This window comes from Podarcis raffonei, chromosome 10, assembly GCF_027172205.1.
Source record: "Podarcis raffonei isolate rPodRaf1 chromosome 10, rPodRaf1.pri, whole genome shotgun sequence".
Taxonomy (NCBI): Eukaryota; Metazoa; Chordata; class Lepidosauria; order Squamata; family Lacertidae; genus Podarcis; species Podarcis raffonei.
The window spans coordinates 31135097-31151385 of NC_070611.1; the positions used below are offsets into that span (position 1 = coordinate 31135097).

Consider the following 16289-nt stretch of genomic DNA (forward strand, 5'->3'; position numbering starts at 1 on the left):
GAAAAGACAACTTTAGAAGATGCTCAACTCCTTGTTTACAAGAAGCAAAATGGAGAAAGTATAGGAACACCACAAAAGGCATTCGTTATTTTAAAGATTCTTCAATACTCTATAAAGACCCCAAGCATCATGCTTTTATCAGTTGCCTTTATGAAAACTCTGTTGGGTGAACCTGGAAAACATAGTACATACCTACTGCCATTCAGAGACCTTGGTGCACTGCTGCTGGGAGTTCATGCTCCCACTGTCTCTTGGTGGTGGGCTTTTCTTTTAAAAGCAGTGTTTTTAATGTGAGCTTTTTCTAGCCTTATGATTCACTCTGCCAAATGCGCCAAAGCTGAACAGCAGTGAGCCCTTTGATTTCTGTGTCTTTGTGAAATCTTTTAAAGTAGTACTTCTTTATTTCTCCCACCAGATTTTATGAGAGGGGAAACAATGCATTTGTCTATGTTGATGCTTTTGTTTTAAGTCATTTCAGCATCTGAGAGAGTAGACTCTCTAGAAGCTCATGTCCCTGAAGAAAGCTGGAAGTTCCTATTTTAATAAGCTGCAGACTAATCCAGTTCTGCCCTTAAAAACAATTTTATTGTGCCGTCTTGAAGCTTCCTTAGGAATTATGCCTCAAAGTGGGTGGGGCTGTGTGCAAAAGGTCCCGCATTCAATCCCCAACATCTCTAGGTAGTGCTGGCAGAAACCCATGTCTAAAACCCTGGAGAACTACTGCCAGTCAGTGTAGTAAATACCGACCAACCTTAGACTTGGGTCCCAAGCTGCTGGACTGCAAATCCCATCATGCCTGGCCCATGGGTCGCCCTGGCTATGGATGATGGGAGTTGTAGTCTTAACGGCTAGTGATCCAAGTTTGAGAACTACTGAATTCTGATCTTTTTGCTGCACCACTATGCAGCTCTGCCATGGATTTTGTAGGCTTCAAGCTTGCTTTTTTTTTTAAAAAAAAACAAAACAAAACCGCCCCCCCCCCCAATTACTTACTTGGACCTAACAAGGCAAGAGGTCTGATGACTTCTTTCCATCCTGGGTATGGGTGGGATGCTTATCTGTATTACACTTTTATCATGTTCTGGTCTTTTTCTAAATAGCTCTATGAAGAGCACTCGTATTTTAAAAAAGTCTGACCCTACCCAGCTTATGCCTCATAGTAGATGCTGAAGAAATGCAAATGGAAAGGTTAATGTAGCTAGTGCCTGAGTTTGCTTCCACGCCCCCGCTCCTTCTTTTGCATCTGTCTTTTAGGCTGCGATCCTAGGAGCGTGGAGATGCGGATTGCTTTCTTTACAGATCTTTCTGCAAGCCTGTCTTACTTGTTTTGGACTTGGGAGAAGCTGGCTGGAGGAGGGAAGGGGGGAAAAAAGCCAATCAAATAAAACGCCGTGCTTGCAGCAGAGCTCTGAAAAGGCACGCGGCCAAATTCCAGCTGGAAGCAGAGCCATAGGGACCCATCATCACCCGAGGACTTGATTTTGAGGCGAGTCAGGAGTTCGCCTCCCCGGGAGGGTGGGTGGGGGGCGGAGTGAAGCTCACCCCGAGGTGCCTCAGGATAACCACAGCCCCTATTTATCCCCCCTCGGCCGGCTTCTCCACAGCTCGCGCTCTCTATGCTCATATTTGGAGTTGCCTGGGCAGCCGGTGCCCAGGAATTTCCCGTCATGCCTCTCCGAGAGGCGGCTGGGCCTGTCATTTCGCCGGGCCGTAGGCGGGCGGCGTAGCTGAGGGGGAGACGGTGCCTTCAGCCCCGGCTGCTGCTGTTTCTTCTCCTCCTCCTCCTCGTTCTTCCCGCGTTTACTTTCCGCCTCGCCGCCCTCCATGCGCGCGGAGTTTCCCTCGCTGCTGCTCAACTTCCTTTGCCTTGTGGCGGCCGCTGCGCCGGTGGCAGGTAAGGGAGACGTCGTCGCCCGTCATTGCTGCAGACCGGGCAGCCTGCCTTGCCCTGCCTGCTTGCCTCCCTTAGGGTTTCTAGAGCTTTCCATCCCGGCCCCGCTTTCTCTCTCCCCCCCCCTCCCGCCCAGACCCCACACAACCTTAAAAGTCTAGGGAAAGGAAGTCATGTCATCCCTTCCTGAAGCTCAGGCATGTCTACTCGGGAGTAAGACCCCACTGAGTTCCGTTGGCACTTGTTCCCAGGTAAGTGGGCACAGCAAGAAGCACTCCTAGCCTAGGAGTCCTAAATCCGAAGGGCTGAGGTGTCTTCACCTCCCTTACCCCCCCATAAAATATTTGAGGTCCCCCCCCAAAAGTTGATAGACATTGCCATTCAAATGTGCACCCTGAATTGTTATCGATTTTGTGATGGGCGGGGCTTACTCCCCCCCCCAATATTTTGATCAAGTTGCACCCGGACTCCTAGACTGCAGCCCACTTAACCTGAGAGCAGGTGCAATAGAAACTAAAGGAATTTTCCTATGAGTAAAAACCAAAAACAATCCACAAATGTCTTCAGAATGGTGGACAGTATGCTTATCTAAAAGGAAAAGCCTTTACTTTTTGTTTCAGGGGGTTAAGTAATTGTGGCCATAAAACCAATGGCTGGTAATGATTTCTGGGTTAAATATGTATGTAAAGGTTGCCCTGCTTGGAGGATCACAGGGAGGCCCTAGTATAATGTTTCCAATGGCGGGTAGCCACATCACGGCCTCTGGAAGCTCCCAACAGGAGCATGACGTACAAATTTGCATGTTGCGTATGTGCAGTTAGCTAACTTTAGCATCAGGATTTAAGGATCTTGTGGTGAGGTGTCATCTTAGATAGCGGTGTGTGTTACAAACTGTGTTAAACCAGCCCCAGCTGCACTTAGGGACCCTGCTCCTCATTCTGAGTGGGACCCTGCACTTCTGTCCCAAAGTCCTGCCTGGACGGCAGCACTGCTTATGTGGCAACAAAATCCAAAGGGTACTGTACTTTATTTGGTTTGCTTTTGGCACCTGCAGTAGGCTGGAGGGTAATGGGAGGGGGGAACCCTCACCCGCATAATACAGGGTTGCCTCTAGATCCTCTTTGTAAGGATCCTATACTGGAGGAATTTACAATTGTTTGCTCAATTTGGGTGTAATAATTCCCAAAGCAAATCGTGTTCTAAAGGAGAAGTTATTTAATGGTCCAAAGTGAGCTTATGACTCGTGAATAGGAATAAAGCTGTTGGCAACTTTCTGGACTCTTGAGAATGTATGTCCTAACTGGCCATGGAATGTTGGAATGCTAGATATAAGTCACATCCTACTGAGGGCTTGGAAAATAGTTTACTCTTTGTTTTAATGCTGTGGAACCATGATGCACAGGTGAAATCATTTCAATCTCTGTACACAAAGTACAGAATAGATACAGAGGACCAGGAGGAGCTCCTTTTTTGAATTCATAAATGAGGGTTAATATTTTACACACAGAACTTATTCACATATAAACGGATAAATGAATCCTTGCAAAAAATAATAATAGCAGACAATCTTTTTATCAGCTAATTACTTTGAAGGTTGTGGGACTTCAGATTGTAAAACTTCCCTTTCTAGTTGCTGATATTGAATTCTCTCACAAAAAAATAGCATGACCTAGAACAGAAAGAGGAAGACTAAGATACACAATATATTAGAGTTAGCAAAGTTAACGGACAAACTGTGTGAAAAGGACAATAGTGATTTTGAAAAAGAATGTGAACCCTTTACAATATATTTGCAGAAACAAAACAAAAAACATGGACTCGATGGCAAGATTTAAATAAACATTTACAATTTTATTTATAGAGAACAAGAAGTATAACAATATGATAACATAGTATTATATACAAACAGCAGAAAGTATCATTTGATGTAATAAACCAGAAATGGAAGCTAAGGGAAGCCAACAGGGAGGGGGGAAATTGGAAAATGGATGTTTTGTAATGATATTGGATATTTGTTACAAGAAAAGAAAATCAATAAAAAATATTTTTTTAAAAAAGATACACAATGTATTAACATTTAGGTCTTTTCCTAAAGTTTATTGTAAGATGGAAACAAGGGTGTAAATTAGTGCTGTGAAAAAGTATTCTGTCTTGGAACAAGATCAGAAAGATGCTTTAGTCTACATTGAGAGACACTTTTTTGTTGTTCATCTCCCAGAATCTTGGGCAGGCATTCAAAGCTGCAAGGTAGTCCAACAGATATTGCCTCCTAGTGTCCTGCCACCACCTTTGCCTAGTCAGCTGGAATTCAGGGAAAGGACTCCGCTTTCTGAACAGTGTTGACAATTCAGGGATTCCCTCAAGCCTATCAGCTAAGCCATGTCAAGGATCCCAATTCCTTTGGATGATGTCACTGGAAATAGTTCCCTGTTTATGGAATGGTGAGATGCATCTGTCTCACTCATTATTAACTTTCAGGAGGAATTTTAAAACATTCCTGTTTATGCAGGCATTTGATTGCAGTAATATACTTGGCAACCTTGAAATTATTAGCTCTGAGGATAAGTGACTTTCATTTTTTAAAATGCCTTAAATTTCTTAAAAGTTATAATTCCTATCCAGTTTTGGAATGCTGAATTCTCATTTCTTATTCTTAAATACATTCCAGTGTTCCTTCAATGCGCATTGGAATTAGCAGTAGCATACTGCTCACAAGATTACATAGATAGAATGACGTGTGCCTTCCCCATATTCTAGCTCAGGGTGGCCCAACTTTTCATCCTAAGTGGGCAGCAAAAGTGTTTTTACACAGAACTCGCAGGTTTCACTCTTCCTTTTCATGTGGGGATGGGGGGGAGCAAGGTCAAAGTTTGATGCCCCCCCAGCCCTTGCACTGCCTTTGCAAAGCTAGCCAAGCAAGGCACAGGGCTTTGGGAAGGAGGTATGAGGCTCTGGCAGGATCCTTAAGCCCTTCTACCTCTTTTCCAAAGCTGGGAAAAGTGCTAACTAGGCTTTCAGAAGGAGGCAGGAGGACTCTAGAGCCCTCATTCCTCCTTCCCAAAACCCAATGCCTTGCTTACCTGGCTTGGGGAATTATACATCTCTGCTTCTTGGGAGAAAAGCAATGACAAACCTAGACAGCACCCTAAAAAGCAGAGACATCACCTTGCCAACAAAGGTCCGTATAGTTAAAGCTATAGTTTTCCCAGTAGTGATGTATGGAAGTGAGAGCTGGACCATAAAGAAGGCTGATCGCCGAAGATTTGATGCTTTTGAATTATGGTGCTGGAGGAGACTCTTGAGAGTCCCATGGACTGCAAGAAGATCAAACCTATCCATTCTTAAGGAAATCAGCCCTGAGTGCTCACTGGAAGGACAGATCCTGAAGCTGAGGCTGCAATACTTTGGCCACCTCATGAGAAGACTCCCTGGAAAAGACCCTGATGCTGGGAAAGATGGAGGGCACAAGGAGAAGGGGACGACAGAGGACGAGATGGTTGGACAGTGTTCTCGAAGCTTCTAAAATGAGTTTGACCAAACTGCAGGAGGCAGTGGAAGACAGGAGTGCCTGGCGTGCTCTGGTCCATGGGGTCACGAAGAGTCGGACATGACTAAACAACAACAACAAAGGTGACAGTTGCATAGAATATATTAGGAGAGGAATGAAGCTTTTTGTATATCAGTGGAATATAAACAGGTGATGAATACGAACTTGTAGTGTACCAATAGAGTATCGGGAACTCGGTAGCTCAGCCAGTGGGATTACTTTCACCACCCAAGCAAGCCTCCCTTACCAAAGAAAACTGGGAATGCACATTTAGGGCCCATTGGCAGTAGCATCTCTACCTGCTCCACAACTGATGCCACATTTGACCTTAGGTGTGGTGCAAGTGAGTGTGGGTTTCGGAAAATGGCCTCTCAGACCAAACTGGCACCAGTGCTGGGTCTAATTATGCCCATTGGCTAGAGGTTCTCCATGCCTGGTTTAGCTCACGTTCTATAATAGTAGATGTGAATCCACCCACATTGTGGCATAGTGCAGATCACTTTGATTCCAACCTAGTGCTGAGAATTTCTACTTGCTTGCTGACTCACTACTGTTTCTTATGGGATGCTTTTTTATGCTTGCTTTTATAGTTCTGTCCTAATGCCTAGAGTGTAACTTCCTTCTTTGTGTTGTTGCTGTTGGAGTTTGCCAAGAAATGTGAGCAAGAGAGCCCTTCAAGGCTTATTTCCAACAGAATTTCCATGTGACTATTAAACTTAAACATTTGTTCCTATATTATTTTAAAGGTTTAGTGCTCTTGAGATTATAATATTTGGTTTAACGATATTTATTTCTGCACTTGATATAAAAGTATCAGATGTCCATGTCCTAATGGCAACCTATGAAAACATAATTAAAGATTTGAAAAAGCTCTGCAAAGTACTATAGACTCTGCCATAAAAGCTTATGCCACAATTCATTTGTTAGTGTTTACGGTGCTGCATGACTTCTTGTTAATATTGTATGTCTCTCTTATCCATCTTAACTATTAGTTTCCCCAGGATACAATATCTGTCTGCTTATATAAGAGGAAAAGGTTTGTGTTGGGCTTTTTATTCTGAACTGACAAAAGACTTCAAATACTCTTACTGATTTTTCCCTTGAGTTGAAGGTTAGAGAGATGGTGAATTGGAGCAGACAGCTTCAGTATCTGCTGTTTTAGTATTTGTTGTAGCATAGTCACACCTAAATATCAGAACGTAAATCCTTACAGCCAAAGAGTGCCACCAAATGCAGTGCTTTAATTTTTTGTTAGAAGTTAATGGTAACCATTCATTTATGGGGAAAAACTCCTGCTCTAGTGCATTTGGGGACACCAGTGGTGCAGGGACTGGCCCTCCAGATGTTTTGGGACTACAACTCCCATCATCCTTAGCTAACAGGACCAGTGGTCAGGGATGATGGGAGTTGTAGTCCCAAAACATCTGGAGGGCCGAGTTTGCCTATGCCTGGTCTATTTACTGCCCCTGGTTATCCGGGACTGTTCATATCAGCAACACCCTTTGATTCTGTTAAATACTGTTCATCTACAATCTTTCAAATGTTGCTATCCATCTTAATACCATGGTTATTTACAGTTATGTAAGTTTTATAAATTGGTCAAACTTAAAAATCAGGTTTAACTGAATTAGGGGAAATGTTTGTGTGGGAGTGTTTAAATTGGCTTTATTCTAATCTTGTTTAAGGTGGCAAGGAATCAGATTAAACTAAGCCAACTAAGGCGATTTTAAAGGAGAATAGGTGTCTCCACTAACTGGATTTTCACCTATTTAATTAAATAAGATTTCAAAAAGATTTTTGTTCAAACTAGGCCAGAATCATTCCTTTAAACAGAGAATTGGCTCATGCATTGAGTGTTTAAAAGCAGATCTGCAGTACTGTACAGCAGAAAGTAGATCTTGCCTGGCAATGTAGCAGCCTCCTCTGGCACGTACAGAGTTTACCAAGGCACTAGTTTAATCTACTGCATCCAAAAATGCTTAACTGAGCACCTGTGCCATCTGTAGCCCTTTTCTGGAGTGAAGACCCTGGAACATGGGCCCTGGAACTTTGACTATAACATCAGTTTTCAGGGACAAGAAGAGACTAATATAATTACCCCCATGATTGTATATCTTTTTTGTGCACATTTCTGTGGATTGCCTTCTAATTATAGATCCATTCTCTGTTACAGAAGTGGTGATCCATTTTCAGTCTGAGGGCCATATTTCCTCATGGGCAGCCACATACCAGTGGTGGGCAGGGCCCAGGGTCAACAATTCTACTCTTCTACTGGATTCTACTCTTACCTTTGTCCAGTAGGCTATATTAAAGGTAAAGGTAAAGGTACCCCTGCCCGTACGGGCCAGTCTTGACAGACTCCGGGGTTGTGCGCCCATCTCACTCAAGAGGCCGGGGGCCAGCGCTGTCCGGAGACACTTCCGGGTCACGTGGCCAGCGTGACATCGCTGCTCTGGCGAGCCAGAGCCGCACACGGAACGCCGTTTACCTTCCCGCTAGAAAGCGGTCCCTATTTATCTACTTGCACCCGGGGGTGCTTTCGAACTGCTAGGTTGGCAGGCGCTGGGACCGAGCAGCGGGAGCGCACCCCGCCGCGGGGATTCGAACCGCGACCTTTCGATTGGCAATATTACAGCTAACCAAAAGTCAGGCATTTCTCCACCCTCAACAACGCTCTTCATCCAAACAAGCAAGAAGTATTTTTACCACAGTTCAAGAACACATTCCAGCCAGGCGAAAGTACCTGAGGAGGGTGCAGAGCAGGACCAGTGATGGGTATCGCCTGGAGAGAATCTTCAGGAAAGCCAGAGGTCCATAGAGGGCCACATTTGTATCCCAGGCTGGTTATTCCCCACCTGAGCTCTATTACAACACCAGAATGTGCTCACTACGCTTCCTTGGGCACCATCCTTGATCTCTGAAAATTTCCTACACTAAATGCCTCATCAACAGGATGCCTATGGATGCCTATGCATTGCCTGACCTCATTTTATGAGTCACATAGCCCTGCTTGATCCTCTAGTGTGTATCACCCTTTGCATACTATGACTCTGGCACCTATATTCATTTTCCATACTCTCTACTGGATGAGTTGGTCTTTTTATATATTCTGCCAAGAGTATGGAATACTCCCTTTTCCTAACTCACAGCAGCTATAAGCAGATGGAGCGTAGTTTCTGGGAAACACAAGGAAGTAAGTCTTCCACTGTTGTCTTATTACTTGCACATTGAGTCTAGGGGATTCCCCAGGATGGTTTTAGACTCGCCTTTTGCAAGAGTTTTAAACTGGTGTTTATTTTCCTTTATAGAGAACTACTGTGCTCATATCTTCTTGCAAGGAAAACGCAGCTACGTTAAATCCTCAGATCAATAGCTGGGCAAGCGCGCACTGTCATTTGGTTGTTCCACTGACATCAGCTGGACTTTTGTAATGAGTGCAATAACAAAGCAGAATTTACTGTTCTGTCCTTCTCATCAATCTGGCCCTTTTAAAAACCCAGCAATTTTAAATAAAAGTGGGGAACTACTAAAACACCTCCAACAATTCCAGGCCTGTACTAATATTATAAAAAATATAATTACCATTTGAATCTGGCAGTTGTGTCAAGTGCTTGTATATCTATTTACTACAAGCACTCAAATAATAAGAAAATTAGATGATAATCAATAATAATGATAAATGATAATATTTGATTGATGCCTGAACATGGGTGAGATGTTAGGAGGTTTGCGTTCCCTGTCTGCAAGGTGAGATATGATAAGAAATTCTCTTTGTCACCTGGACTGCACTAATAAAAATGACACTTCATGATATGTTGTGTTCTTTGGGGATTGGGCTGGGCTACAGAGGCCACAGAAAACAGAGAATTTGGGAATCGGTTTTGGGCCTGCATCATAAATGGAATGCCTGACTTCATGGGAAGCAGGGAAAGGGGTTTAAAAGAAGACTCAGTAAATCAATTTGGTATTTAAATTTTCAGACTTAATTTATGTTCCCAATATTTTCTTCTTCTTCTTTTTAAATGCACAGTTGTGTTGTTGTTTTCCTTCTCCTAACTTCAGACTTAGGACAAGGGAGGATATGAAATCAATATTTCAGCTTTAATAGTAGCCCACAAAAGCTTCCATGACATAAGGAGAAGAGTTTTTCTCTCTCATGGTCACAGGCTGAACTTTTGTGACACATAGTGAAAACCATTAGGAGGTAAAAAAACATCACTGTGGCATACATTTTTACTTTTAATGTCTGATGAAAATAGTATTTTATACATTATTAAAGAAAATGAGAAGACTATGATTGCTGCCAAAATGACTTTTGTAGTTACTGGCTTAAGTGTGTAAATTGTGAGAGACCAAGTTCTTTATGTAATTTTCACTCTAGTCATGAATTTGCTAGGTGCCCTGAGGCAAGCCGTTATCTCTTAGGCTCTGCAGTAAGAGGGTAATATTACTGACTACCTGTAAGGTAGGGTTGTTGTAAGGTTTACTAAGATCACATGTACATAAAGCATTCTGAATGAACTCTAAAGAGCTATATAAATGCTAAGTGTTAGCATCATCTAGATTTTTAATGCAGTAATTTAACATAGATGTGGCTGCTGCGTATGGTTCTGCACCTACAATTCTGATGGTTTAAAAATGTTTTCTTTGTGTGGGTATTTTATGGGCTATTGACTCCCAATATGTTGTATCAGCAAATTCATTGACATTAAGAATTTACTGCAGCTTTGAGTGACTGTCAATTCTCTGCTGTGCTAATGGCTTGTTAAGAAAGACATCTAACGACTTAGAACTGAATACAAGCCATTTCTATTCTAAGAAGCAATTATGTATGCTGACACAGCATATGCTATTGAAACAGCCGTTCTTACATGTTGTTCCAGCTAACTATGTATTTCATCTCATAACTATTAAATGTTCAGGTGGAAAGCCCTGCTTGGTGACATTTTGTCCCCCCCCCCCATTTAATGCAGCCACCTACTTTAAAGCAAGTTCTTCAGTTTTAACCCTTCCATTAATTTGTTGACAAAATGTATAAATAAGGTATGACATTATAGGTTCAGCCAAAACTGACTTAGGAGGTGGAACCCTATTAACATAGAGGGGGTAAGTGGGATTACTGCAAATTGAGCTTTTCCTATGTTTCTCCATTGCAGACATTCCATTACAGTCTCTCAGCATTCTGTCATATTCCTTAATACCGATTTGTGCCTTCCTCTCCTTGTGCTAGGGACGCGGGTGGTGCTGTGGGTTAAACCACAGAGCCTAGGGCTTGCCCATCAGAAGGTCGGCGGTTCAAATCCCCGTGACGGGGTGAGCTCCCGTTGCTCGGTCCCAGCTCCTGCCCACCTAGCAGTTCGAAAGTACGTCAAAGTGCAAGTAGATAAATATGCACCAAGCCGGCGGGAAGGTAAACAGCGTTTTCGTGCGCTGCTCTGGTTCACCAGAAGCGGCTTAGTCATGCTGGCCACATGATCCGGAAACTGTACACCGGCTCCCTCGGCCAATAAAGCGAGATGAGCGCCGCAACCCCAGAGTCAGCCACGACTGGACCTAATGATCAGGGGTCCCTTTACCTTTACCTCTTTGTGCTAATGTAGCCAAAACCATATAAGCTACACACAAGAGGGAAGTATTGGCAGACTCAGGGTATCCCAAAGTACATACAAGTACGGAAAAGCCTCCTGCTGAAACAAACCTAAAGGAGAACAACAAAGAAAACAAGTATCAACAGACTTGATGCTTATACTAATTACAAAAGAACACAAGTTTTTGTGGAGCAATTACATTGTTGTTTCTGTTTTTAAATGAGTTATTTCGTTTTATATTTATTCTGGGCTTCCCTGAATAAGCTATGTGTGGTGCACCTAGTTCCCCCATTTCATGGCTGAGTGAGGATTTGAATTTTGGGTCTTCCTAATTCGCCCCTTTGCCTGTGTTAACCATACCAATCCTTCCTGCTCCTGGTCATCAAATAAGGCTGACAATCTCACCTGTACCTTGCTTCCTTCCCAGGATCCCCCTTCCGCCCATTGTTGCAAAATATCCCTGTCAATAACTCAGGCAGAGATCTTGCAAAAACAATCAGTTTTCTTCCTCTGAAGAGTTGCTGCCTGCTGCCCATTGGTGGCCTAAGAGCCTGCACACCTACTATGTCTTTTGTCTGAGACCATGCTCAGTGTTCCATTGGCATTGGAAACTTGGTTAGTGCCACAGGGCTTTTTTTGGGAAGCTCAGTTGGCCCCCCTCATTGCTTTTCTGAAGTTCTGTTAATGCCTTTCCCCCTTCTTGTTCTGAGCTATATTCTACTTGTGCCTGTTTTTTCATATGATTATGTGTTGATTAAATTATGTTTTTAACTTGTGATTGTGAGCTGCCTTAGGGACTCCACGCGGAACCCCATGTGGATAAATTATTTTATATTCCATGCACCTGCCTGTCAATTTGACTGTTTACTCGAGGGAAATTGTGAAAATAATAGGCGCTTTCATCACTGTAGACTTCACTTCTGCTATGCAGCTGCAATACACCAAGGCAAGATAGTGAGCCATCTGTCTTTTTTCACCCGCCACCCCAAACTTTAGGCGATCAATGCCTGATTCTTGGGTTTTATGCAAGATTCACACTTTGATGCCTTAGTATCTGTGGGTTTTTGTCAAGGGTATTTTAAACTTGTGGTATTACCCACTCCTCTGTTTGATGAAAGGTTGTTCCATATGTCTGGCAAGGCCTACTTTTTATTGTTAAGATGGTTTGAGCATACTTATAACACCAATCCTGGCTCAATTACACTGGCTTCCATTTAGTTCTAGGTCCAATTCAAAGTGCCTGTTTTGACACATAAAGCCTTAAATGGCTCAGGACTGCAATGTTGTTGTTTAGTCGTGTTCGACTCTTCGTGACCCCATGGACCAGAGCACGCTAGGCACTCCTGTCTTCCACTGCCTCCCGCAGGACTGCAATACAGTACCTCAAAAAACTGACTCTCCCCATATGAACTGACCCCAACCCTGTGATCATCATCTGAGGCCCTTCTTTATGTGCGTCCTTCTCGAGAGGTCTGAGGGTGGCAATGTGAGAAAAGGCCTTTTCTGTGGTGGCTCCCTACTTGTGGAATGTTCTTCCTAGGGAGGCCTGCCTGGCGCCTTCATTATGTATCTTTAGGTGCCATGCAAAAACTTTCATCTTCTCCTAGGCCTTTGGCTAATTAAACAATATATGGCATTTTAAGCTACGTATGTGGGTGGAGTATTGTTTTTGTTTGTTACTATGTTATGTATTTTTGTGCTTTTATATTGTAAACTGCCCTGTGGTCCTCAGATGATGGGAGGTATAGAAATTCAATGAATGAATGAATGAAATATGTTGTGAGAAGCTTAAGCACCCTCTTTTTCTAAGCATATTTGGGCCTCTCCCCCTTTACCTCTTATTAGCTGGATGACAATAAGTGTCAGACTCCTGAGATGAGGCAATCCTTTCTGAATTTTCAGTGAAATCCCAAATTGCATGTGTTCACTGTGTGTACCGTTACACAAAACAGATGGACTTATTTAGTCTAGAGCACTTAATTGCTTCTTGAGTGTGAGCCAACCTACACTTTTATTCCTAGTTGATATTAATCTTTTTAACTTTCAAAAGTTCTATCATCTGGTTTAAGCAACACAAGCCATTCCTTTCGCTCACACTATTTTCCTATGCTAACCACTAGGTGGTGCTCTGCTCCTTAGCTAGTGGAAAGAGCAGCATTAATCATAAATCACTAAGCCAAAGCATGCTAGAGGCCTCTCTACTCCTGGGGCACCCAGTTTGGTTTTTTTTAATGGTAGAATACATCTTTGTTCTTTGCCTGACCTGAAGAGTGACATCACTGCCTTTCTTCCTGTTGCACTGTAGCTGCTTGACTCACAGTCTTTGACACAAGCCAGATGGCTGCAATTGGTAGGCGCACAGGCTGCCTGGTACTACAGTTGATGAAACAGAATAGGAAGACGTTTTATGATCAGCTGCGGGAGCACAATAAGACTCCAGCTTTGCTAGGTAATTACGTTTTCACTGCACACTTTTATTCCTCATGGTGAAGGTTGCTTGGGAGAAAAGATTACATTTTTATTTGTGTGTTTGGAATGCATATACCTTTGATCTTTTATTAGTCAGTAGTCTGCTCCAGAGGAATGTTAGTTGGGTGTTTTTTGGTGTGTTTTTTTTTAAAGAAAGGAAACAAAAAAGCAGTTCTGCAGTCACTCGTGGAAATGACATGTTTATTTATGTTTAATGGTTCTCTCAGGCTATTCATTGCGGTACTTACCTTCTCACTCTTCCTCCCCACCTCTCCATTTAGGAACTCACAAATGTTTCATTTCCATCGCTTTCTAAGTCAGCGTTCAGCCATGTTAATTCAAGCAGGGTTTTTATTGTTATGGTAGTTGTTGGTACTTCAAACTGATTTAATAATACATATATTGATGCTTCTTATGTAAAGGGACTGGAAGAAGCAACATGCAACTTCCCCTTTGCTTGACGTAGGGGAAGTAAAAACAGTCATCCTTCTTGTACAGTGGTACCTCGGGTTACATACGCTTCAGGTTACATACGCTTCAGGTTACAGACTCCTCTAACCCAGAAATAGTGCTTCAGGTTAAGAACTTAGCTTCAGGATGAGTACAGAAATCGTGCTTCGGCGGCGTGGCAGCAGCAGGAGGCCCCATTAGCTAAAGTGGTGCTTCAGGTTAAGAACAGTTTCAGGTTAAGTACGGACCTCCGGAACGAATTAAGTACTTAACCCGAGGTACCACTGTATATATTTAGGGTGCCCGCATATCCTACTTTAGAGGACAGTTCTCTGAAGAAGTGGTCAAAATCCAATTTTAAGGATGGAGAAGGAACAACAAGGGACCCTCTCAGTTAGTTCATGGAGAGCAGACTGCAGGCACCACAGGTCACCTGGTCACTGTAACAAGATGTATTTCGTTTAAGCTAGGAGATGCCTCTAAATTTGCATCCTAGAAAATTTCACACCAATAACATATCCTCTTCTATCCACACCTTTGGTGATGTGTAACTAGGTAACCTACATACCTTTGCATGCCTTTTACATTGCATAACTAATGCGTGCGCGCACACAATGCAAATGGAAAGGATTGGATCCCAAGGTTTGTGTGAGTAGAAGGCCATTCATGCAGCAGATCTTTCCTGTCTCATCCAGACCATGCATCTCTAGAGCACAGACTGTAGTGTGGGGTGGGAGCTACTGCTGTGGGGAAAGGGAATCACTGACAATTGGGAAGATACCTGTTGCATGAGTGTAGTTCTGCTTTCACAAGGTGCCTTCTCTTGCATAACTTTTGGATTCAATCTCATGTTTTTCAGAACTTAAAGAGGGAGCAAAGAAGATATAACTGTTTCCCACCAGGGCCTTCCTCCTACTCTTTCGATGTTTGCACACAGGTTTCTAGGCTGTTGGTGTGCCCTGATTTAGTGCACACATGATGCCCACAAGCCAAATGAAAATGGTGTCAATTTCCATGTTGATCCTGTTTGGCCAAATTACACATCAGGGAATTAGCATGGAGGCCATAGATGATACTTTACAAAAAAGGAATTGCCCAGGTTCTTGTACAAACATCTGCGAAACTTTGCCTCCCTTTCTACTGCTTCCTGCAACTTTAGTTTACCTTCAGATTACAGGCGGATGAAGTTGTTGTCACGATGCAAAATTAGTGCAGCTAATAAAATGTTTTATTATACAAAGTGTGCAATCTATTGCAAACTCCTGGATATTCAGATGAATGGGAACAGCAGAAGAGAGATGCAGCCTTGCACAATCTGTTTTATTGCAGCCTGCCAACTAGAAGTTTCTTTTTGGTTTGCATTGCAGAAACTTAGGAAAAGATTCTATGTTTATTTCATAGGGTAACTGCACTTTGCCAACTCTTGTAACAAATTTCCAGTCCCCTCAGATTAACTTTGCTCTCTGCATCTCTTGCTCTTTGACCAAAGGCCTCAGTACAGTGTTCATGGGGTTACACCATTTAAATATGATGACAGGGAAATTGTTAAAAGTACTCAACAGTTTCAAAGTGCCTATTATTTGTGTAACACTATCTGCCCCATTATTTTGAAGGGACCTGGAACATTCATGTAATCTCATAATAAGTGAAAAAGAAAAGTTCTGTGTTTTATTTTCTGAATTTTTCATGAGATCATTTCCCAATCATCCTTGAATTCCCTTTTTTTTGTGTGTCTTATATTTTAGTAAGGTACATCAACGCCTGGTGCAGTCAGTGTGTTTGCTTATTATGTTATCAATCATGCTAATGTAATCAAGCATAAAAGCCTGACGGCAAGGAATTAGATAAAATGACTTATGAATGTGTATTTGGAATGTTAGTCTTGTATTTTCCTTTCATTTAAAGAAAAATCATAACCACCAGTTTTGCTGTGAATGTATCTAACATTTTTGATGTTTTAATTTTATTTTCATCTTTTTTTTCTCCCTTACTCAGCTCTTGCCCCTGTTCTTTGCCTCTGGTTGTGTTGGTGAGGATATTACAGTGATGTCTGCATTCAACCTTCTGCATTTGGTGACAAAGAGCCAGCCAGTGGCCCTGCGAGCCTGTGGGCTTCCCTCAGGTTGAATGGCTGCTACTTGTTGTGGTCATGCATATGGAGGTCCCTCTTAGTGACGTGGGTGCCTCTGCTACAGTAAATACTATGCCATGCTTTGCTAAACTGCTAGCTATCTAAAACGCCTGAAGCTGAAAGTATTTGTTAAAGAGACACCATGTTTTACAGCTATGTTGAAAAATTATTTGAGAAATGTCTTGGAGGCCCATACATGACACAGTTCCTTTA

At 42.7% G+C, this 16289-nt stretch overlaps 1 protein-coding gene across 5 annotated transcripts in view; it reads left to right on the plus strand.

The window, feature by feature from the left end:
• Nucleotides 1–1571: 1571 nt before the first annotated feature.
• MSRB3 (methionine sulfoxide reductase B3) overlaps nucleotides 1572–16289 on the plus strand; it is a 58646-nt gene continuing 43928 nt past the window's right edge. The window contains exons 1-2 of one of the 5 annotated variants that reach the window (XM_053404723.1): nucleotides 1572–1894; nucleotides 13332–13475. In XM_053404723.1, coding sequence (XP_053260698.1) covers nucleotides 13364–13475 — 112 coding nt within the window. In that variant the 5' untranslated portion in view covers nucleotides 1572–1894; nucleotides 13332–13363. Of the gene's footprint in view, nucleotides 1895–8129; nucleotides 8632–13331; nucleotides 13476–15940; nucleotides 16068–16289 lie in introns of those variants that run through there. The other 4 variants (XM_053404725.1, XM_053404724.1, XM_053404726.1 and 1 more) reach the window with 4 other exon arrangements.